A 24,730-nucleotide genomic window follows, 5' to 3' on the forward strand; every position below is an offset into this window, starting at 1 on the left:
AAACTCACTCTCCTGCTAGTAATAGCTCATCCAAACTGACCACTCTCCAAGTTTAAATCCAAGTTAAACCAGAACATCTGGAGGGGGGGTAGGAAAAAATAAGAGGGAACAGGCTACCTTGCCTAATGACTTAGCCACTCCCAGTCTCTATTTAAGCCTAAATTAATAGTATCCAATTTGCAAATGAATTCCAATTCAGCAGTTTCTCGCTGGAGTCTGGATTTGAAGTTTTTTTGTTTTAAGATAGCGACCTTCATGTCTGTGATTGCGTGACCAGAGAGATTGAAGTGTTCTCCGACTGGTTTATGAATGTTATAATTCTTGACATCTGATTTGTGTCCATTTATTCTTTTACGTAGAGACTGTCCAGTTTGACCAATGTACATGGCAGAGGGGCATTGCTGGCACATGATGGCATATATCACATTGGTAGATGTGCAGGTGAACGAGCCTCTGATAGTGTGGCTGATGTTATTAGGCCCTGTGATGGTGTCCCCTGAATAGATATGTGGGCACAATTGGCAACGGGCTTTGTTGCAAGGATAAGTTCCTGGGTTAGTGGTTCTGTTGTGTGGTATGTGGTTGTTGGTGAGTATTTGCTTCAGGTTGCGGGGCTGTCTGTAGGCAAGGACTGGCCTGTCTCCCAAGATTTGTGAGAGCTCATGCTCAAATAAATTGGTTAGTCTCTAAGGTGCCACAAGTACTCCTTTTCTTCTTGCGAATACAGACTAACACGGCTGTTACTCTGTAACCCAGGAACCTATCCTTGCAACAAAGGCCATTGCCAACTGTGTCCACATATCTAGTCGGGGGACACCATCATAGGGCCTAATCACATCAGCCACACTATGAGAGGCTCATTCACGTACACATCTACCAATGTGATATATGCCATCATGTGCCAGCAATGCCCCTCTGCCATGTACATTGGCCAAACTGGACAGTCTCTATGTAAAAGAATAAATGGACACAAATCAGATGTCAAGAATTATAACATTCAAAAACCAGTCGGAGAACACTTCAATCTCTCTGGTCACTCGATTACAGACCTAAGTGGCAATTCTTCAACAAAAAAGCTTCAAAAACAGACTCCAAGGAGAGACTGCTGAATTGGAATTAATTTGCAAACTGGACACCATTAACTTAGGCTTGAATAAAGATTGGGAATGGATGCGTCATTACACAACGTAAAACTATTTCCCCATGTTTATTCCCCCCGCCCCCCAGATTAGGCAGTACCGGGAAACAGTGAGACAGAATTGGCCCCCATGATGCATAGTGGTTTCTGCCCACTAGCACTCTAATGGTTGACCCCCTTTTTTTTAGGCATTGCAGGAAAGGAGAGTTTTGAGGAGGGCTATGAAGGAAGACAATGAGGTAGCTTTGCAAATGTGTACAGAGAATGCCTCTCCAGAGTGGGAGGAAGCATGAGGATGGTGGTTTGAAGATGTAATAAGTAGGTGATGGAGGCTGGCAACATGGGCCTATCGGAGGCGGCGCCAACAGCTCAGTACTGAATGAGAGATTGGGGATTGGTTGGATGGGACGTTGGGTTCCTAAGACCATGTAGAAATGGGGGAGAAGGGCGTAAGTTGAGACTACTGAGGAGGAAGATGAGGAAGTGGCAACAGTCAAGGATTGAATTCCTCTTCCTAGGCTCACCCCGTTAATGGCACACAGGGCCCAGAAGACGAAGCATTGAGCGGGGACGGGGATCACTACTTGCTGGCCTGTCAGGGTATCTCAAGAACCTCCGCTAGAAAATTTCCTCCCTATGTGAGAATAGTCTTGCGGTGTATTGAAGACTGTGTTGGAATTGCAAGCCATCACTTTAAGAGTGTGCATGGGGAAGAGGGTCTTGCTTGCAGGCTAGGGGGCTCTGTAGCAAAGCATGTGCTCAGAGTTTGCCTGGAAAGAGCCATTTTAAAGTGGGTGGGGAAAGTTGTGCCTCTCTGCCTTAGGCTGCCAGTCACCCCCACGCCCAATCATAGAATATCAGGGTTGGAAGGGACCCCAGAAGGTCATCTAGTCCAACCCCCTGCTTGAAGCAGGACCAATTCCCAGTTAAATCATCCCTCTTTGTTTCTTGTGTATTGAAGTTCTGGAGTTTATGTTGCAACCTTCCAACAAGAGTATTTTATGCTATCTAATTTCTATGTTTGTATGCTGTGAACCTTGCAAGTCCCCACTACAGAATATGTAATATTGCCAGACTTTTCTCTGCCTACTCCAAGCTTTTCCCACCTCACTGATGTTTCTCACTTCCCAGCAGCTGTTACATGCTTATACTTATCCTGTGATAGTGGGATTCTGTGGTCTGCTGTAAATTTAGAAGAACTCAATTGAAATCAGTGTTCTGTAGTTATGCTAGGGTGACTGAGAGCAGAACTTGGCTTAAATTAGAGCTGGCCAGAAACAGAAACTTCCTTGGGTGGGGGGATTCCAAAACTAAAGAAAAAAAAATCCATTCTGAAATAGGAAAAATTTAAATTTTGAAATTCCCGGTGGAATGGGAATTCTAAAGTTTCGGTTTGAGAAAGTTAAAACCTGTCATGCAGACTGGGTTCCATTCGAAACCTGCTGGGTTTCTTTTGGAATTTCTTCAATAGCAACATTCCCATGCAAAATTTCAGTGAATTACCCTTTTTTTGGGGGGGGGGGGGGAGATCAGGAAATTTTCTGACCGCTGCTTTATTATACCTTAACTACAGAGAGATCTTGTGGATCCATCCAGGCAGTACACATGGTGGAGATACAGCCATTCCCATCAAAAACTTCTAAAGAATACAAGAACAGAAGGTGCTACCATCATATGCATAAACAGATAATGTACTACTAGGTTATCCTTCAGTAATCGTTCTCTCAGGTTATTTAGTTTGTTTTAAATTCCACAGTGACAAACTAGTGCAGTGTTTTTCTCAAACTTGTAAAATGTGTGTTCTGTTTTTCTCACCTCTGACCCAGCCAAGTGTGTGTTGTTTTTCTTTGTTTTTCTTTCAAGGCCTACATATCTTACATCATCTTCTGCCTCTTAAAGGCTTTGGTAAACTGTGGGGGAAAAAAATTAAGTGTTGTCACAGTGGTTCACAATTTTTCCAGTTTACTGTACCCCTTTCAGGAGTCTGATTTGTCTTGCATACCTCCAACTCACTAAAAAGCAACTTGCTTACAAAATCAGACATAAAAATACAAGTGTGTCACAGTACACTATTACTGAAAATTTGTTCTCATTTTTAACATATAATCATAAAATAAACCAATTGGAATATAAATATTGTACTTACATTTCAATGTATAGTATATAGAGCTGTATAAACAAGTCATTATATGAAATTTTAGTTTGTACTGACTTCGCTAGAGCTTGTTTATGTAGCCTTTTCTAAACTAGGCCAATATCTAGATGAGTTGATGTACCCCCAAAGACCTCTGCGTACTCCCAGGGGGTACATCATGTGCCCTTGGTTGAGAAGCACTTGATTTAAGACATTGTGGCTGGCATCTGAGTTAGAACCCATTTAAACAACTGGGCAGCTCACATCTTAGCACTACTGTTTCAGGCTCTCTACAAGCTTAGGCAGACACTACTTCACCGATTACACTCACCATATCGTGAATGTTTTTTATTAAGAACCATAACAGCTAGATATTTCTTTATTTTAATTTTGGAAGGGAAACACCATCTTAGAAGTCTGTGTAACAATTCCTGAGACATTTTATAAATGTAGCAATTCTACCAGGTAGATCTAAGTAACATTTAGCTTCTCTCCAGAATAAGCTAATTTTTATTGACGGATAAATAAATACAGCAGCCACAGAGATTGCTTGTAATACAGTTCTTCTGTCTCTGTTTTATTATTGGTCCCCCTAGGTGGCACTAAAAGTTTTATTTTCAGGTTTATTTCAACAAATCTTGCACAGTTGAGCTTTGTCCTCTAGCTTGAGATACAGCTGTAATTTCAACAAAACTGTCTGTCAGCTTGTGTTTTTGGTTGAAGAGGCTGGTGTTTATGGTTGAAACATCCTTTTGCAATAACATCAAGGTTCTTAGCAGAATTCCTCTGCAATCTATTAAAAAGAGACATGAAAATTGAACACTTAAGTGCAAAAGGCATGGTTTGAAAATGGAGAAACACTGATAAACTTAGTAACTTTAAAAAAAAAATAATGAAAATCTAAGCTCGGTTTCTTGGAAATCAGATGCAGTAAAGCTGTTACCTGACCAACAAAAGGGCCCATTGTGCTAGCTACTTTACTGATATAATTTCTTTGAGAAGTGGAACTATTTCTAAAATTTACAGACTTATGCTGGTTATCATGTGGTGGTGTTTTGTCAACATTTGGTGCCCTGTGACAGTTGGCCTTACAGTGGTATTCACAGCATTAAGCATAAGCAGTACTACAGATGCCATGATAAATTGTGTGCTTTGTCTTAGTGGCGGCCATTTGTGAATTTTAATACTTTCAAGCTGTATTGTAAGAGGGGAAATTTTGTTCTTCAGAGGGTAGATAATCTGTTCATAGACTGTTTAACTCTTTGATAGTTTGGCCCAGTAACACATTAAAACACTGACCTTTCATGGATTATCTCGTGAAATGATATATCAGGCCAGGGGATGTGCTTTAGTCCACAGCAAGTTTTTCAAAACTTAATATTTGGAGGTTTGTTAATATTACTGAATGCTGCTTGTTTTCTAGTTTTTGTTGCTATTGCCCTTTCTTATTCTTTTCTCCTTGATTGCTTACGTAGCCTACCTCCTATCATGTGCTGAGCAAACTGATGAAATGAACAGTGATTTCGTGCAAAACGAGAAGCATGTGATACTGACTTGACTTACTCAGAAGCTAAATTCATAAATAGGGACTTAATTGATCAAATGTAATTACGCAAATGTATATGAATAAAAGAAAACGTAGGCTCAATATCAGGGTACACTTAATACAGCAAGATCCACTAGGCCAGGGGTGGCCAACCTGAGCCTGAAAAGGAGCCAGAATTTACCAGTGTACATTGCCAAAGAGCCACAGTAGTACGTCAGCAGCTCCCCCCGCCCCTGCTCCCAGTGCCTCGTGGGGGCCGGGCCTGTAGCAGAACCAGGGGTGGAGCAGTGAGCACCCCGTCGGGGCACATTGGACAGTTGGCGCCTGTAGCTCCAGCCCTGGAGTCGGTGTCTGTACAAGGAGCCTCATATTAACTTCTGACGAGCCGCATGTGGCTCCAGAGCCACAGGTTGGCCACCCCTGCACTAGGCTGTGGAAAAATTTCCCAAGGGAAGTGGTGGTAACCTTACTACCCATCTCCCCTTCCCTCTCCCTGCCGGGCATTTAAAACTAATTTGAATTCCCAGACAAATTACTACTTAAATGGAATTAAGATGTCTGTGAATCTAAAAGGAGATTAGCCATTTTTATTTATTGTGTTCATTTATAAAGTTGCACCTGTAATTTTTTTTTAAAAAGAACTCTGCTCTTTTGTCTGTTCTTACCCTGTGCTGGTAGAGAACCTGACTAGTTGTCAGTTGAAGGAAATGAAAGGGAACAGCTGATCGTTTATTCCAGGGAAGGCATGATTATTCTTTAATATTAAATATTTTGTATTGGATTGGTGCCAAGGAGCCCTACCATGCTGGGTGCTGTATAAAAACATAAGAAGAGACAGGCCTTACGTGGAAGAGCTTACTAGCAAATTTTAGACAAGACCCGTGATTTCAGGGTGCTTCAGAGCTGAAAATTTGACCCATTTTATAGCGGGGGCAGAAAAATCCATCAAGTGAGCCAGATATACACCATGAGCCAAATTAAGTGACATCTCTGCACTCTGTGACTTGGGTCCTACTATCAGAGAGACTTGGTATTGCCATCCCCAAGCATTCAAAAATTATGAGTCCGGTCCCAAATAATCATGATCTTAATATGCATTTTGCTGTTTGAACCGCCAGTTCATGATTTTCAGACTTTTTCTTCACAGCCGTGAGGGCTAGAAACGTAATTTTTAAAAGTAGTAACATGACCGCTGGAGCTTTAAGAAGTAACCCACCAGCTGTTGTGAGATCTGTGATTTAAAATGGTAAGAGTTGACAACCTCTGGGAGGGGCCAGGGCTCCCGGCCAGTGGGAGTGCGGAGCTGGTGCTCAGGACGGGGGCAGGAGCCCCGTGACCTTCCCGCCTAGGAGCCGGACCTGCTGCTGGCCACTTCTGGGGCCCAGTGCGGTGTCGGAACAGATAGGAACTAGCCTGTCTTAGCTGGGCAGCACCACTGATGGGACTTCTAACGGCCCAGTTGGTGGTGGTGACGAGAGCCGCTGCGACCCAGTGCCTTACATTCCACGACCCAGTAGTGGGTCGTGACCTGCAGTTTGAAAACCACTGGTATAGACCAAGCCTTAGTTCTCATAGGTGCAGAGCTGAAATTAACCCTTTGATTTTTTGGAAAATACTTAAATGACTCTTTGAGGACACTAGAAAAAGCCAAATCGGGAGTTTCTGGGCCAAACTGCCTTTTGAGAGATTCTGTTGCAAAAAGGAACATGTTAGAAAAATGCATGATCAGGATTTGTTAAAATCTGATCACGATTAAATAGTCAAAATGATGCAAAATGGGGGTGGGAAGGAGAGTCTTCCCTGGTAAAAGACCACCCCATGAAAACTTCCAGAAAAATGATCTGGCTTTGGCAAAAGTTGATGCAGTGTGCCAAATTTAGGATTTTAATGGCGAGTTATTTTTTAACATTAACTGTAGGGTTGCTGTTGTGGCTCCGTAATAAAACACCGGGGAGAGAATACACTGGAAAGATGACTTACCTGAGAGACTAATAATGAGCTGGGCTGACGATCTAATAAATCTCTTCAACTTCATTTCTTAGATCATAATGTGACAGGTTTTTAAAAGCCCTCATCCCGAAAGGTTGCTCTTGTGTCACAACAAAGCACTATCTGCATAAGCTTTCAAAAGCTATAGAAATATTTTTCACATATTTGTAACTTTATCTCTATGGCAGATTATTAAAGTCTTTGTCAACAGTAATTTTCTCACACACAGTGATTGTCAATTTGTACACTTCTCAATGGAGGGGAAATTATACTGGGAATCTGGATCTTAAATGACTTGCTGAGAAGGGAGAGAGGTCATGTACTCTATTTATTGACAGAAATATATCAGAATTAGACCAAAGTAGATTGGTCCTACTATGCCATGCCAAATTGAAATGAGATTTCCTTTAGACCTCTTCATAATCTTCTGATACCAATCGAATTGAACATTTGTGATTATACCAGTGAATGTGAACCGTAGAGCCAGGGCTGAAAAGCCAATCGTTGACGAGACAAAACCACTCACTTCCCCCAGATTGTTTGCTTGCACTACTTAATGTTGCTCCTGCTGGTTTGACCTAATTCGTGCACCAGTGTAGAAAAGACAAGCTGACGTTTTCAATTACTTCTAGCCAGTTCACAATAAATACTGATTGTGTGGCTGTTTTTCTTTCTTTTAAACTTTAGTTACCATTCAGCTTCAGGTCACTTAATTTTGTTATTTCTTATAATGTATGTCAATTTTGATCTCCCTCCCTCCCCCACCCCAGATTCTCCTGTTTTTCACATTAAGAAACCCTAAGTGTTTTCACATTAAAAAACCCTAAGCACGCACACACAAATAATTCCTTTTTAGATGGTAAGCTCCTTGTTTAGATCAGTTCTTCAGGGCAGGTGAGTTTTATTCAGAGCAGAGTGCATTGTTGTTGATTGTTAAATTTTTAACATAAAGCTAACAGGCATTGAAATAAAAGAAGACCCCCGATTTCTAACTGCATGCTTGAATGTGGGAATCCTACTATATTGTATATTCTGTGGTGTCTTAGCAGAACATAGAAAATAACTCCCTAAGATTTTTATTATTTGAGCTCTTATTTGTCTAGGGCAAGAGTTCTCTTCCATCATAATGTACATTCTAAAAGGCTTCTAAATCCACTATTAAATGCACCATATTTAAACTGCTAGGATGGCTTGTTTTTAAAAACAGCACATTGGGCTTACTTGCCCTCCCTCTTTTCACTCCCTTTTTACCTCTTCCCCCGGCTGCCTTCTCTGCAAGACCCTGTTGATCTTCACCAATCAAGGCTGCAAGAGTCCTGAGTTTGCTGCTGGCCTGGAACTACCTTGTGGTTTTCAGTAAAATAGTCTGCTGCCTTAGCTGCACATGTACATGCTAAAAAGGAATATGATTTCTGTGCTTATAACCCTTGTTAAAATAACAGCATTCAGCTACTGAGGTTTCATGATTCATTAATACGACTGAGTTTCTAATTGGGTTGTATAATGTGATTTCTAACTTGCATAAAAAAATTGCAACAAATAGGGAAGTTCTTTAAATATTTGCAGTCCTGTCTTGGCATGGATCAAACTGTTTATAGCTAGGAATTTAAGAAATTTCCATGACTTCCTATGGGATTTCAGAGGTCAGTTTGGGGATGTGTAGGAAGGAAAAGGTTTGAAAATGAGCCAAAACCTAAAGTGAAAGTTAAAAAATGGGGCAGATCTGAGTTTATACCAAAGTAATTTTTAGTCAATTTGCCTAATGTTGTTTTTTAACTTGGATGGGAACTAATATTGGGTAGTGTTGTGTTAAATGCTCATGTAGGGTTTTTAATGTTATGTAATATGCTTGTCTCATTAAACTGTACAGTATATGATGTAACAGGTAACTTTTAAAATCAAAATTCTATATAATGTTAGTACTGTTATGAAAGAACCAGTTTAAACAGTGTCTTCCAATCTGGGTTAATATACAGTATAGATCAATAGAACAATTATATAAAGAGTTTTTGATACAAACTGTCTCCTAACACTGTAGAGTTAAATATTGGTTTTAATGTTTTGGATGTGCACCCTCCCCCAAGTTAGAAATATGTATAACTACAGTTAGTACTTTAAAAAAACAAACGAACAGGTTTAACATTCATTTTGCTCTATTAAGAATGGTCGTAATTGGTTATACCAATATTCCATCTAGCCCAGTCTTCTGTCAGTGGCCGATGCCAGATGCTTCAGAGGGTATGAACAGAACAGGGCAATTATCAAGTGATTCATCCCCTGTCCTCCAGTTCCAGCTTGGGGTAGTCAGTGTTTTAGGGACGCCCAGAGCATAGGGTTGTGTTCCTGACCATCTTGGCTAATATAGTCATTGATGGTCCTATCCTCCATGAACTTATCTAATTCTTTTTTGAACCCAGTAAAACTTTTGGCGTTCACATCCTAAGACAATGAGTTCCACAGGTTGACAATGTTGTGTGAAGAAATACTTCCTTATATTTGTCTTAAAGCTGCTGCCTATTAATTTCATTGCATAACCCCTGGTTCTAGTGTTACTTGAAGGAGTAAATAACACTTCCTTATTCACTTTTTCCACACCATTCATGATTTTACAACCCTCTATCATGTCTTCCCCCTTAGCTGTCTCTTTTTTAAGCTGAATGGTCCATCTTTTTAGCTGTCTTTATATGGAAGCTGTTCCATAACTCTAATCATCTTTATTGCCCTTCTCTGGACTTTTCCAATTCTAATATATCTTTTTCAGATGGGGTGATGAGAACTGTGCTCAGCATTCAAGATGTGGGGGTACCATGGATTTATATCATATTTGCTGTCTTCTTTTCTATCCCTTTCTGAAAAATTTCTAATATTGTTATCTTTTTTGACTTCCGCTGCTCGTTGAGTAGATGTTTTTGGAGAACTATCCATGATGACTCCAAGATTGTTCTTCAGTGCTAACAGCCAACTAATACCACATCATTTTGTATGTATAGGTAATTATGTTTTCTAGTGTGCAATACTTTGCATTTATCAACAATGAATTTCCTCTGCCATTTTGTTGCCCAGTGTTGTGTGATATCTTTGTAAGCTTTCAAAGTCTAATTTGGACTTTACCTGCAAGAAGTGTTGCTAACCCCAATTATTCAAAAATTGTGAGTCAGGACCCAAAAAATTGAAACTGGTTTCAAAATTAGATTTTTAAAAACTGGGGTTCTTATTTTCGATTTGTTTTTGAGCTTTTAGTGCTCACATTTTCAAGTACTTCACTATAAGCATGAAGGCTAGAAACTGTTTTAATGAAACTGATTCGTACATCATGAGTTTTGGAGCTGGGGCTTTATGAAAATCACAAAATATCATGAGATTTATGATTTAAAATTACAAAAGATGGCAACATTGATAAGGAAAAGCTGTGAAATATTTGTAAGTCTCTCAACAGTGTTAACCTGTAATGAAAGCTGGTTGCAAGCTTTATAGAGAGGGCCTTGCCATAGTAAGTAATCCTATCAGGGTTGGGCGTCTTTCAGTGGGATGTGACTTCTTCATGAGATAATGAAAGTACCCTGGATTGTTTGGAAAGTATCAGGTACCAGATGAAAACCTAAAGTTTGAAATTTGGCCCTTGCTAGCATGCTGTTGAAATAAACTTCAGTGCGGAGGGGTGGAAGTGCAATGCTAATTGACCCCAAAGCAGGAAGCACCTCAGTACTGTATATTAATAGGGTAGGACAGAGGGGTGGGGACGGAGTTGATCTTAATGCAAACAGAAAACTGATCCATAGTTTAAATCTCTTCCCATTTTGCTCCAAAAGGCTTTTGTTGCCATGAGGTCTGTTGCGGATTATGTAAATATGTGAGACAAAGCAGTTGCTTTCTCTTTGTTGGTACTTTATATGCGAGGAAATCCATCTCGATGAGGTCTTGCTGGAGCTGACATGATAAACAATGTAAAATTGTATCGTATACCTATTTTCTACTGACAAATTCAAAGAGAGAAGATTTAATCGTTCCACCATTAGTACAATAGAAAACACTATGTACCCTACAAGTCTCCAGACCATGGCATGGAAACTTTTTCATGTGAGTACAGGCATTGTTCTCAAAAGAGAGACTAACAATTATATCCTTTTGAAGAAAAGGACCCAAATTTACCTCTGTCAAAGTTCCTTCCCCACTCTGAACTCTAGGGTACAGATGCAGGGACCTGCATGAAAAAACCCCTAAGCTTATTTTTACCAGCTTAGGTTAAAACTTCCCCAAGGTACAAACTATTTATTTAGTTTACCTTTTGTCCCTGGACTTTATTGCTGCCAGCACCAAGCGTCTAACAAAATATAACCGGGAAAGAGCCCACTTGGAAACGTCTTTCCCCCCAAAATCCCCCCAAGCCCTACTCCCTTTCCTGGGGAAGGCTTGATAAAAATCCTCACCAATTTGCATAGGTGAACACAGACCCAAACCCTTGGATCTTAAGAACAATGAAAAAGCAATCAGGTTCTTAAAAGAAGAATTTTAATTGAAGTAAAAGAATCACCTCTGTAAAATCAGGATGGTAAATATCTTACAGGGTAATCAGATTCAAAACATAGAGGATCCCTCTAGGCAAAACCTTAAGTTACAAAAAGACACAAAAACTGGAATATGCATTCCATTCAGCACAACTTATTTTATCAGCCATTTAAACAAAACTGAATCTAACGCATATCTAACTAGATTACTTATTAACCCTTTACAGGAGTTCTGACTTGCATTCCTGCTCTGGTCCCGGCAAAAGCAACACACAGACAGAGAGAACCCTTTGTTTCCCCCTCTCCCCCCTCCAGCTTTGAAAGTATCTTGTCTCCTCATTGGTCATTTTGGTCCGGTGCAAGCAAGGTTATCTTTAGCTTCTTAACCCTTTACAGGTGAAAGGGTTATTTTTCTCTGGCCAGGAGGGCTTTAAAGGTGGTTAGCCTTCCCTTTATATTTATGACATGCCCCCCAAATCACAGATAGGGTGAAACGCTGGCTGGGATTTCTTCCTGGAGCTCTAGGAGAAAACCGAGTTAATAGACACATGCACCTCTAAATATACTACCAAGTATATTAGTACGAAGACTCACAATATTTTCCACATCTCAAGGACGATTTTAACCAGTTGATTCTGGGAAACTTTCATGGGAGAGTGCATCAGCCACTTTGTTAGAAGCTCCTGAGATGTGTTGGATGTCGAAATTAAAATCTTGGAGAGCTAAACTCCACCAAATAAGTTGTTTGTTATTTCCCGTGGCGGTATGAAGCCACTGTAGCACAGCATGGTTGGTTTGCAGGTGGAAACGGCGTCCGCAAACGTATGGGCGTAGCTTTTCCAGAGCATAGACAATGGCGTAACATTCTTTTTCACTGACTGACCAGTTGCTTTCCCTCTCAGACAGCTTCTTGCTGAGAAACACTACAGGATGGAATTCTTGATCCGGTCCTTCCTGCATTCAGACTGCTCCCACACCACGCTCGGACACATCTGTGGTTATTAGGAATGGTTTGTCAAAGTCTGGGGCCCTTAGCACAGGGTCAGACATGAGTGTTGCTTTAAGCTGGTTAAAGGCCTTCTGACACTGAATGGCATTTGGCTGTTTCTTTTTGGTTAGGTCTGTCAGTGGGGTAGCGATTTGGCTGTATTGCGGTACAAATCGCCTGTAATATCCGGCCAAGCCTAAGAAGGATTGGACCTGTTGCTTTGACTTTGGGGCAGGCCACTTTTGGATAGCATCCACTTTGGCCTGTAGGGGGTTGATAGTTCCTTGACCCACCTGGTGTCCAAGGTAAGTCACTCTGTTTAGGCCTATTTGACACTTCTTAGCCTTAACAGTTAGTCCTGTCTCCCTTATGCGCTCGAAGACTTTTTGTAGATGTTCCAGGAGTTCTGCCCAGGAGTCCAAAAATATGGCCACATTGTCAAGGTAGGCAACTGCATATTCTTCTAATCCTGCTAAGAGACCATCTACAAGTCTTTGGAAGGTGGCGGGTATATTCCGCAGCCTGAAAGGGAGTACATTAAATTCATACAGCCCGAGATGTGTGGTGAAGGCTGACTTTTCCTTGGCAGATTCATCTAGCGGTACCTGCCAGTACCCCTTGGTTAAGTCTAAGGTAGAGATGAACTGGGCCCGTCCCAGTTTTTCTAATAGTTCATCTGTGCGTGGCATGGGATAGTTGTCTGGGCGAGTTACATTTTTGCGTGGACTACCGTAAGCTAAATGCTGTATCTCGCCATCTGGTTTGGGAACTAGAACCACTGGAGATGCCCATGCACTGCCAGAGGGATGGATTACCCCCATCTGTAGCGTATCCTGGATCTCCCGTTCTATAGCAGTTTTAGCTTGAGGAGACATCCGGTAAGGTTGGACTTTAATTGGGTGAGCATTACCTGTGTCAATGGAGTGATATGCCCGTTCAGTCAGTCCTGGGGTGGCTGAGAACATCGGCATGTAGCTAGTGCACAGCTCCTGGATCTGCTGTCGCTGCATACGCCCAAGGGTCATGGAGAGGTTCACCTCTTCCATGCCACCAGCACTTTTCCCTTTGTAGTAAACGCCTTCAGGCCACTCAGCGTCATCTCCTCCCTGGGCTGTAAAGTGACAAACCTTTAACTCTCTGGAATAAAAGGGCTTTAGAGAATTAATATGGTACACCTTAGGCTTTCGGTTGGAGGTGGGGAATGCCATACGATAATTAACAGCTCCCAGGTGCTCCTGGACCGTGAATGGCCCTTCCCACGATGCTTCCATTTTATGGGCCTGGAGCACCTTTAGGACCATGACCTGGTCCCCTACTTTGAAGGACTGCTTTCTGGCATGTTTATCATACCAGGCTTTTTGCTCTTTTTGTGCATCTTGTACGTTTTCTTTAGCAAGGGCTAAAGATGTTTGGAGGGTGTTTTGTAGGCTGGTTACAAAGTCCAGAATGTTAGTTCCTGGAGAAGGTGTAAACCCCTCCCATTGCTGCTTCACCAACTGTAATGGCCCCTTAACCTCATGGCCATATAGAAGTTCAAATGGTGAAAACCCTAAACTGGGATGTGGTACAGCTCTGTAGGCAAAAAGCAACTGTTGCAACACTAGGTCCCAGTCATTGGAGTGCTCATTTACGAATTTATGTACCATGGCCCCCAAAGTCCCATTAAATTTCTCCACCAGGCCATTTGTTTGATGATGGTAAGGGGTGGCAACCAAGTGATTCACCCCATGAGCTTCCCAAAGGCTTTCCATAGTTCCTGCCAGGAAATTAGTTCCTGCATCTGTGAGGATGTCGGAGGGCCAACCTACCCTGGCAAAAATGTCTGCTAGTGCCTGACACACGCTTTTAGCCCTGGTGTTGCTTAGAGCTACTGCTTCCGGCCATCGGGTGGCAAAATCCGTGAAAGTCAGTTTGTACTGCTTTCCTCTGGGTGTCTTTTTCAGAAAAGGACCCAGAATATCCACAGCTACCTGCTGGAATGGGACTTCAATGATGTGGAGTGGCTGGAGAGGGGCTTTGACCTGGTCTTGGGGTTTTCCCACTCTTTGGCATACCTCACAAGACCGGACATAGGGAGAAACATCCTTGCCCATTCCCTCCCAGTGGAATGACCTCCCCAAATGGTCTTTGGTCCTGTTCACCCCAGCATGGCGACTAGGATGATCATGGGCTAAGCTCAAGAGCTTTACTCGGTACTTAGTTGGAACTACCAACTGTCTCTGAGGATGCCAGTCTTCCTGGTGTTCACCAGAAAGAGTTTCGTTGTATAAAAGTCCTCTTTCTACAACAAATCTGGATCGATTAGAAGAGCTGAGAGGTGGTGGATTGCTCCGTGCTGCCATCCAAGCTCTCTGGAGGCTTTCATCTGCTTCCTGTTCGGTCTGGAATTCTTCCCTTGATGCTGGAAACATCAGTTCCTCATTGGATTGTGGACCTAGGCTTGGTCCCTCTGGAAGCAATGTAGGGGATGGGGCTGTTTCCGTTGACTGTGAACTGCTCTCCGCTGGTGCACTATGTTAGGTTTCAGGCTCCGGCTGAGCCTCTTGTGTAGGGTTATCGGCTGCTGCCGGTTCAGGTTCGGTGGGGCTCTCTGGTGTTGGGGTGGCAAGTACTGGATTCAGTGCTGGCAATTGATTTGGTGCTGGTTGTTCCGCCGGTTCCGGGACTGGCTACGTCTGGGTCTCTGGGACTGGATTCGCTACTGCTGTTGCTGACACTGGCATGGGGTCTGGTTCCATCACCTCTGACCAGGTCCTGGTAGAAGTTTCCGGAACAGAGCTAGGCCTAACTGCTTGCTTATCCTGGCTGCGGGTGACCATTCCCACCCTCTTGGCTAGCTTCACATGATTGGCCAAGTCTTCCCCCAACAGCATGGGGATGGGATAATCATCATAGACTGCAAAAGTCCATGTTTCTGACCAGCCCTTGTACTGGACAGGCAACTTGGCCGTAGGCAAATTGAAAGAGTTGGACTTGAAGGGTTGAATTGTCACTTGGATCTCTGGGTCTATTAAATTGGGGTCCACTAAGGAAGCATGGATAGCCAACACTTGTGCTCCGGTGTCCCTCCACGTGGTGACATTCTTCCCGCCCACACTCAGTTTCCCTCCACTCCAAGGGTATCTGGGAGGTATTTGGCCTGAGGACCTCTGTTGTGATTCCGGTGCAATGAACTGTAATCTGTTGGGGTTCTTGGAGCAGTTGGCCTTTCACATGCCCCGGCTTGTTACATTTAAAACATCGTCCAGCTGACGGATCACTGGGGCGAGGTGGGTTGCTGGAGAATGGTGTGGCAGGATGATAAGGTGTCTGGAGTATTCCTTGGTATGTAGTAGGGGCCTTGGGCTATCCCCAGTAGTAGGGGGTGGTCTGAGAGTGTCCCTTCGGGTATCCGCTCCAACTGTGACCAGGGTTATTCCTCTCTCCTCCCTCCACATGTTTTGTTCTGTCTTGCCTCGCCTCTCTGGTGGTCTGGGACTGCTTGTATCGATCAGCATAAGAGGCAAGACTTTCTGCTGAGTACATTTCCTTATCCCATAAACACTGTATTATTTCCTCCTTGGACATATTCAGGAATTGCTCCTGAGCTATCAAATCACACATTTCTTCAAAGCTAGTGACACCGCTTCCTTGGACCCATTTATCTAACAGATCCTTCATCTGGTTTAGATAAGCCACATGATTTAGTCCAGGCCCTCTCTTAAGGGTTCAAAATTTTACTCTGTATGTTTCAGATGTAATTTGAAATTGCTTTAAAACCAAATCCTTGAACTTATTATAGTCAGAAGCCTCGTCAATAGGCATCTTATTTAATATGTCCAGAGCTCTTCCAGTCAATTTTGCAACCAATGTGGTCATCTTGTGAGCTTCAGGAATTTTATGGAGAGTGCAGTCTCTCAAAGGTGAGAAAATATTCAGCAATATCGCTGGATTCATCATACTGTGGACATAGTCGCTCCGATTTGTGGATTGTTGGGGATGGATTGTTAGGGTTATCCAGTAGATTCTGCTCAACCCTTACCTTCTCCATCTCCAATGCATGCTTCCTCTTTTTTCTTTCTTTTCCAGTTCTTTTTCCCTTGCCTCCAGTTCTTTTTCCCTTGCCTCAATAGCTTCCTGTGGGCAGCCTCTAGGGCTTTTTCTGCCTCTTTTGCTGCCTCCAGTCTGGTTAACTCCAATTTGTGTTGTGCCTTGGTTTCCGTCATGTTAGCCTCTCTGTTTTTAACTAACTTTACACCCGAGAGTTAGAAATAAAACAAACAAACAACTTAGCCAGTCTGTCTGTCTGTCTGTCTGTCTGGGTTGTGCTGTAACCGGATACCTATGTTCTCTCATAGTGATTGTCAGCCTACAGAAAAATACTTAGGTTTTTTTTTAACACCTTTGTCTCCAGGCAAATGGATAGAAAACCCCTCTATTTGCTCTTAGCTAAAAAATACCTCTTCAGGTCTGTGAAGACTTGTGAATTTCCCTGCAGGAGGTTAACTACCCTGTCTTTTAGGTAGAGAAAACTTCAGCTCACAAAAGACAATTTCCTTTTGTCTCTGTTCTGGCCCCCAAGCAGAGACAAAAAAAACTCTAACTGCTTTCAGCTTAGAACCTGCTTTCCAGCAGCCCAAAGGAAAAAAAAAAGTCCTTTTTTAAAATCTGTGCTTCTGGTTCAAAAAATCTCAAAATGACTGCAAGTTAATCCCACCACTCTGCCACCATGTAAAGGTTCCTTCCCCACTCTGAACTCTAGGGTAGAGATGTGGGGACCTGCATGAAAAAACCCCTAAGCTTATATTTTACTAGCTTAGGTTGAAACTTCCCCAAGGTACAAACTATTTTACCTTTTGTCCCTGGACTTTATTGCTGCCACCACCAAGTGTCTAACAAAATATAACCGGGAAAGAGCCCACTTGGAAATGTCTTTCCCCCCAAAATCCCCCCAAACCCTACACCCCCTTTCCTGAGGAAGGCTTGATAAAAATCCTCACCAATTTGCATAGGTGAACACGGACCCAAACCTTTGGATCTTAAGAACAATGAAAAAGCAATCAGGTTCTTAAAAGAGAATTTTAATTGAAGAAAAAGTAAAAGAATCACCTCTGTAAAATCAGGACGGTAAATACCTTACAGGGTAATCAGATTCAAAACATAGAGAATCCCTCTAGGCAAAACCTTAAGTTACAAAAACCGGAATATACATTCCATTGAGCACAACTTATTTTATCAGCCATTTAAACAAAACAGAATCTAACGCATATCTAACTAGATTGCTTATTAACCCTTTACAGGAGTTCTGACCTGCATTCTTGCTCTTGTCCCGGCAAAAGCAATACACAGACAGAGAGAACTCTTTGTCTCCCCCCCCCTTTGAAAGTATCTTGTCTCCTCATTGGCCATTTTGGTCAGGTGCCAGTGAGGTTATCTTTAGCTTCTTAACCCTTTACAGATGAAAGGGTTTTTTCCCTCTGGCCAGGAGGGATTTAAAGGTGGTTAGCCTGGTTAGCCTTCCCTTTATATTTGAGAACCTTGCTTAAAAAAAGTTTGCTTGTTTCACAAGTACTCACTCCCCCTCCCCCGTGGGGTTTTAATTGAGTTAGTAAAGATATATATTAAAAGCAAAGTTTGAATGATTGGGGACACAGTAACTGTTCCATTTCTTACTTAATGGCCTTTGTTTTATATCTTTAAAATTTTTTTGCTTTTGTAGATTGTTATGGGAGAATAGCTCCATGTGTCTGAACTACACTACATTTTTCTGTTTTTTATAGAGAAAGTTGTATCTAAAATCTGGGATGCTGTAGAAGTTTGTTCTGATTTAAGACATCCATCAGAAGGGTTTCTAAATTTGTGTATTTTTTTTATGTATTTGTATTTGTAACGTTCTAAAGCTGTTCTTTTGCTTACTCTTCCCCTACCTTATCAACACTTCACCTCTTTATCCTCTTAGCTGTAGCAGTGGGAGTAATCATGTCATTTCAACCTCGTCTTAAAGAACAGTGTTTGTTGTGGGTTAGAGCAGAGATTTAAAGGAGCTGGGATTAGATGATGTATCTAGTTGAAGTACTCAAAAGGCATCCATTCCTATAGCACTGGCAGTCTACATAATATGGTCTAATAGCTGACTTCAGGAAGTTCTCCTTTTGTGAGACCCAGCTATTAATATGCATAGACAGGAGCATATTTTTCATAAAGGGCTTTTCCCTGTGGGGACTTCATCTGTGACTTTTTCAGTGACATGAAACAGTCTGTCAGTAACTTGCATGTCATGCAGCGCCATGCCACAGAACCCAAGAGAAGAAAAGACTGTTTCTGACTATTCCTAGACATGGATTTGCATCCAACAGGTTCTGTCACCTAAATGGAGGCTTGTCTATAAACAAACTGAAATAACTAAATCAGTTACCAGCTTGCACTGAAATAACTACTGGTATTGAGTGTCCTATCTTTTTTTTTTTAATTCTGGTCTAAACATAAATGTTTTACTGGTATAACTATGTTGCTTAAGGATGTGATCTCCCCCCCCCCCCGCATCCATTTGTAAGCTTTAGACTTTACCAGTCTAACTGCATCCAGAGATGATTTTTGTACTAATACAACCGCGTCCATACTACAAGGGTTGTACCGCTAAACTATGCTAGTATAGTTAAAGCAGTACAACCTTCCACTGTAGGTAAGTCTACACTAGAAGCATTTTACCTCTATTCCTTTACTAGTATACTGCATTGCCAAAGCTGTGCTTTGCAATGGTATACTAACCCCCACCCCCCTCAAGCAATATGAGTAAAAGCCCATTTTTGCCTGTATAACTGTCTCTGCTACAGGCTTTTGCTGGCATAGCTATGTAAGGCAGGGATGAGAAGAGGTGTGATTCCAGACTGACGTAGCTGTGCTGTATACAATGCCCAAGTGTTGTCAGCTCCGGTTTGGGTGGAGGCAAGTCCAAAGAATTCCTCATTCTATCCAAGGACTATCCTTCAAGGATTGGTTCCTCTGGGTGCTTGAGCAGAGTACCTGGGTAACTACGGGGTTGTGAGTTCCCCCCCCCCCCAGTCTATAGAACAAAGATTGATGTGAAATCAGGATTTGATTAAAAAGGTGCAGGTGTAGTGTTAGGAAGGCTCGGAAGCGAACGGAGCCAACATACGCTAAAGGCAATGACAGATCTCTGTTGAATTCAAGTGTACCGGGTCAGGCCCTGAATGCGTGTGTGTGGGGGGCACAACTGGAAATGGACCCCCTCCTGTCACAAGTACTGAGCTGGGCCAGATGTTAGGGTTCAGGCTCCATATCCTGCAATCCTTCCCATTAATGCCTCTAGGTACTCGGCCCAAATGGCTTTGGCAGCTTCTCTGTGGTCCCATGTGTCCTGGGCTGAGTAAGCGGGAGGAGGGCAGGGGTGTAATATGGGTGCTTTTTGGTTCATTATCAGGCCCAGGGAAGGGCCTGGGCAGAAGCAGGAGCTGCCTGGCGGGGGGGCGGAGTGGGTGGCCTGTCCTACAGGTTTTACTTCGCCGCCTTCATCCCATTTTTCAGTAGGGAAAGAGAGTCCTCTTCCCTGTCAGGGAGGGAGCGTTACAGCAGGCTCCCCCTTCCCCCTTGTGAGTGGGGCACAGGGACCCTCCTCCCCCCCCCCAGCTCGGAGTGGGGCACAGCAGGCTCCCGCCTCCCTCTGTCCTGTGAGGGGGGCGCGCCCCGCTGTCTGACTGCGCGCTCCCGTGGCTCCCCTCAGTGCGCCCCGCTCTCCTCGCGTGCGCGACGCGCTGCCGCCCCTCCCCCCTCCTCCGGGAGCCGCGGGTTCCCAGCAGCCAATGGCGGAGCCGGCGGCGCCCCCGCCTTTCCTGCCCGGCCAATAGAAACTTACTACTATGTTATTGGGGGGAGGGGGCGCGGGGTCTGGGGCCGCTGGCGCCGGTGGGTGAGGAGGCAGCGGCGCGCCTGGAGCCGGCGGGATCCCCCGCTATCCTGCCCCGGTGTGTGAGGAGAGACCGCCCGGCCGGGTACGGGGCCGTGTAGCGGGCTTGGGGAGCAGCGGCCTGAGGGGGCTCGTGGGAATGGGGGGAAGTGGGTGCAAGGGAAATGGGCAGGAGGGGGCAGCCTAGAAGGGTCCGTGCAGGGGGGCTTGCGGTGTCTGCGTGGGCGGAGGGGGGTGCAGGGGTTGGCCTGGGGTGGGGGTTGGGGCATGTGCGGTGAGGGGGGGGGTCTCGGGCGGGGCCACGGGGTGGGGCAGGTGAGCGGGGGCAGGGGCACGGCGCTGCAGTGGGGCTGAGCATGGCATAGCACGGTGGGAGGGAAGATTGGTGGCTCCATGGGGGACCGAAACTGTCTGAGCGCAGAGGTGGTGGGAGGCGAGATGTTGAGGGGGGAGGAGGAGGAGGAGGAGATGATGGTCAAGATCAGGTGCTGTGTGTGTCCATTTCATGTCAGCCCCGTCCTTTCTGAAGGAGAGGCTTTCCTGCGTTTGCAGAGGGATGGATGCGTTGAATCAGTAGGTGTTTCCTATTTCTAACCTCCGTGAGTCTATTGTGTGGGAGGGAGGTGGTTGGGGAGATGCAGGAGGATGATGGTGGGAATGAAGATATGGCGGTGAAAGGTTTGAAAAAATCTCAAAACACAGTCCGTCAATTGTTTGAGCTCTGAGAGGAAGAGATTTCAAAAACAATGCAGGCCTGATAGATTAGTTGAATTGAACGTTGTGATGGTGAAGCAGGTACTATTGTTACTGAAGCTGTTTTGCATGAACGCTGCCTACAGAGAAAATTGCCTTTGCTTTTTATTTAAAAAAAAAAAAAAGCTTACACATGGGATTAATTTTTGAATGCTTTAGTGATCAAAGGGTTAAACCAATCTCCCTGTGTTGCATCCTGCTTTTAGTCATGGGTTTGACTGGTCTGAAATATTTCTTGATTTGCTTCTGTTCATGCTAAAGGGACACTCTGCAATTAAGAGGGTTTTTTTTTAAAGTGAATACTAACATTTAAAACTAAAACAATTTCAAAAGGACATTATCAATTTAAAAATCACACATATGCCTGAAAATTATCTCGACAGTTGTTTCAAATAGCATTGGAATAGAAGAAAAGAAACACTTGTGAGGTTTTTTTTTTCTCCCTTCATTTTGTGCATTTGATGGCACTATGTGTTTAGTCAGTTTCACTTGTGTGATCACTTACCTGTTGCTTTACCCAAACTATAAGGAAAGAGTATACTTCTAAAAATTAGAAAACATCTCATTGTACAATTACAGAAATTCCCAGAAGCACTTAGGATCAGGAGTACATATAGTCTCAGCAATTGCTTTTAACTTTTTTTTAATTGACTAGATTTCAAGTAAATTATGTTCCTTTTAAATCTTAATTTATTTTGCACTAGTTTGCCAGTGTTATGGTAGCTGAAGAAAAGCCAAATAAAACTCTAATTTTTAAATGTTAGCAAAGTAACAAATTAATGTTTGTAGAATTTCATACTGCCACTCACTTTATTAAAATAATGTCTCCATGCATATGATATTCGGCTAAGGGTATTTAATTAAAAATAAACCAATAGATTTATAAATTACTCATACATCGTGTTTCTGAAACATTTTTGTTCATAAGAGATTTCTTCTAAGCCCTATGGGGCAGGGACTACCACAGTGTTTGTACAGTGCAGGGTGGGGCTCTGACCTGGTTGAAACCTTTTTAGATGCTTCTATGATATAAAGTTAATATGCATATCTTATAAACAATTACTGCACTTCTGTCTTGATGAATATTCAAATCCTTATTCTGGAAATGCCACCAAAATATGATGTCATGTGATTTAGCAAAGTGCACAAGATGGCTTATATTTGGAGAAAATGCTTTTTCTAGAAAGGATGGCTTTTTAGAAACCTAATTTTACATAGGCTCAGTGATATGCACTTTATCATGACTTCACTGGGAGCTTTGTCAGTTGTGCCAGCTTTTTGAGTTTTCTTTAATGATATTATCCTAAATTAATAAGAAAATTCCAGTTGCTAAGTGTGTTGGACTTGGGTGCTGCCTCTGAATTGGGAAAAACATTAGTGGACTGAAGGAACACATGAATGCTTGAATCCATTATTTTATTTCATATAAGGACTATGTCAACCTATAATTTCTCTGGTTTGGAAATTTAAGATGTAACAGATGCTCAAAAAGCACTGAGGTTTTCTCGCAGGTTTCTACTCTTGTGCATGCCTTCAATAAGAAAGAAGGCTTGGTTTCTTTAGTGTCTCATGACTAAATATCTGTCAAGGCACATTTTATAAACTTCAGATAAACATCTTTTGCTACAGTTAGATGTGGATAAATCACTCTTTGTTCTCTCTGCTCCCCTCTGAAAACAAAATGCCCAAGTAGTTAACAAATATAACGAAAGATATTTTTTTTATTAATAAATGAAATTTAATCAAAGGCAAATCCACCTATTTTTGTTTGCTACTTGAATTCACCATTTTGAATTGGAAAAACAGGAATTACTTGTTTTGTTTATCTAATCTTCATGATTGTAGTTTAAAAACAAACACTTATCAGAAATGAGCCATTTAATTGTGGGACCTAGGGTAAAATTTTCAAAAGTGCCTGCGACTTATACTCATAAATCCAATTTTCAAAAGTAATTTCAACTCCTAAGTCACTTGAGTGCTTTTGAAAATTTTACCCCAGGTCTACATCTAATATATATAATTACTACAGCTATTGTGCATTAAAATGGCATTTGTATGAGTCGATGTGATATTTTCAGTTGGCTATATTTGAATTTGCAAGGCTGAAGAATCCATCTGTTATGTCACACCTTATTCTTTTAGTTATTACCCTATTGAGTAAATTCAAAGTTATAGTAGATGTGTACCTGAGATTTTATGCCACTTCCCTGGTAAGCAACCACACTTAAAAATACAGTCATAAGTGATCAAAGAATCACTGTACAGTAATAAGAGGCTTCAAACCGTAGGACACTTCAGTGCTGTAGATATTTTGATATAATAGGCAGATTCTCATATGAAATGAGATTCTGTACTTATGCACACAAGTGTCAGAGTGATCTTTAGAAGCTAAATGCTGTACTGATATTTTAGATCACAAGTGAGTCATGAAATAGAGCTGTCCTTCAGGAAATTGTATTTACTTGTAAACCAAGAAATCCAAACAGTGAAAACTTAATTCCTTATGATTCCTTGCAGTATGATAAACATGCTAGCAGTGTGTAAGGATAGTGTCTATTTAGAAGATTGTTATAAAGCACAGCTTTTGTCTGATCCATATTCAAATGCAGGATAATGGATTGACACCTTCTGCATTAAATGGATTTGCTTTGAAGAGACTATTTGTGAGCACAAATTTGCGTTATACCTTTGTTTTCCACAAAGCAGTTTGCTCTGTCAACCTTTTACTATGATATTGTTTACATCTTTTGTTTATTGGAAAGAGTCCCAGAAGTTGGAATCTCAAGAGAAAGAACATACCAGAGATGATGGGTACCAGAAATGATCCTTCTTGGAACATGATCATGCAAAAAACCGAGCTTTTAAAATGGTGGCAAGACCATTGATTCACCTTGACTAGCAAAATCCAATCAGACCTCTGGAGGACAGAGGAGTGTGATTCTATTTTTGCTGGACATTGTGTGTGTGCTGATGTGCCCTTGAAATTTGCTGTTAGGTTTTGAGAATTTTTGCCCAGCCTATATTAACTAAAAGAATAATAAACCTATATGTGTACACTGGGTTAGGTTAATGTCTGGATGTACTCTACTGGGAGTTGACTGATGTGTGCTGAAATTGTTTTTCAAATTCATGGTGAAAAGCAATGATAAGAAATCTGCGGTGTTGTGGAACACTTTATTTTAAAGAGGAGAGGTTCATTTTGCGGGGGCATGCTAGTTCTGCCATAGATTAACGATGAATCCAGCCTCCCATTGTAACCTTATTTCCTGCCTCAGACTTCATTAGAGACATACCAGCTCCTCTGAAACTTCCCGGGCTGTGTTTAATCTCAACATAGTTTTTTGAAAATGTTAGAAAAATACCAAATAGAATAAAAAGTTTTCAAACTTGTGGTCTTTCTTTTTTGTGAAATCAAAGGCTCTTCAGGGAGTGTATTATGTGGAGTTTTTATATTTCAAATTGAAGCCTACTTTGTTTGTGGTGATGTGCTTTCTACATACTTTGCTTCATCTTAGTTTTATGCCATCGGCTGAATGTGTGGATAAAGATGAGCTCTTTGTGATTGTTTATAGCTGTTGTCCGTTATAATGTGGTATATTTCTCACTTGTTGCACTGCATTGATTAATAGGAAGATAACTTAAAGCTGCGAAGAGCAATGGGATGCAATGTTGACAGGAGTTATCTTTGTCCATCAGATGGATTAGATAGGAATGCCTGTGGTTTGTAGTTAATCCAGTTAATATTATTACAGTTTGTCTTTACGTTCTATCAGT

The 24,730-nt window shown here is 42.2% G+C and overlaps 1 protein-coding gene across 9 annotated transcripts in view; it reads left to right on the forward strand.

Annotated features, from left to right (window-relative positions):
• The window catches only part of EPB41 (erythrocyte membrane protein band 4.1), a 188,075-nt gene that overhangs the window by 28,403 nt on the left and 134,942 nt on the right, over positions 1-24,730 (forward strand). For 2 of the 9 annotated variants that reach the window (XM_073317254.2, XM_073317255.2), the window contains one exon: positions 2,735-2,799. The exons of the other annotated variants lie outside the window; for them this stretch is intronic. In XM_073317254.2, the coding sequence (XP_073173355.1) occupies positions 2,744-2,799 (56 nt within the window). In that variant the 5' untranslated portion in view covers positions 2,735-2,743. The remainder of the gene's footprint in view (positions 1-2,734; positions 2,800-24,730) is intronic. 9 annotated transcript variants of the gene reach the window in all.

This window comes from Lepidochelys kempii, chromosome 19 (genome assembly GCF_965140285.1).
Source record: "Lepidochelys kempii isolate rLepKem1 chromosome 19, rLepKem1.hap1, whole genome shotgun sequence".
NCBI classification, from domain to species: Eukaryota; Metazoa; Chordata; order Testudines; family Cheloniidae; genus Lepidochelys; species Lepidochelys kempii.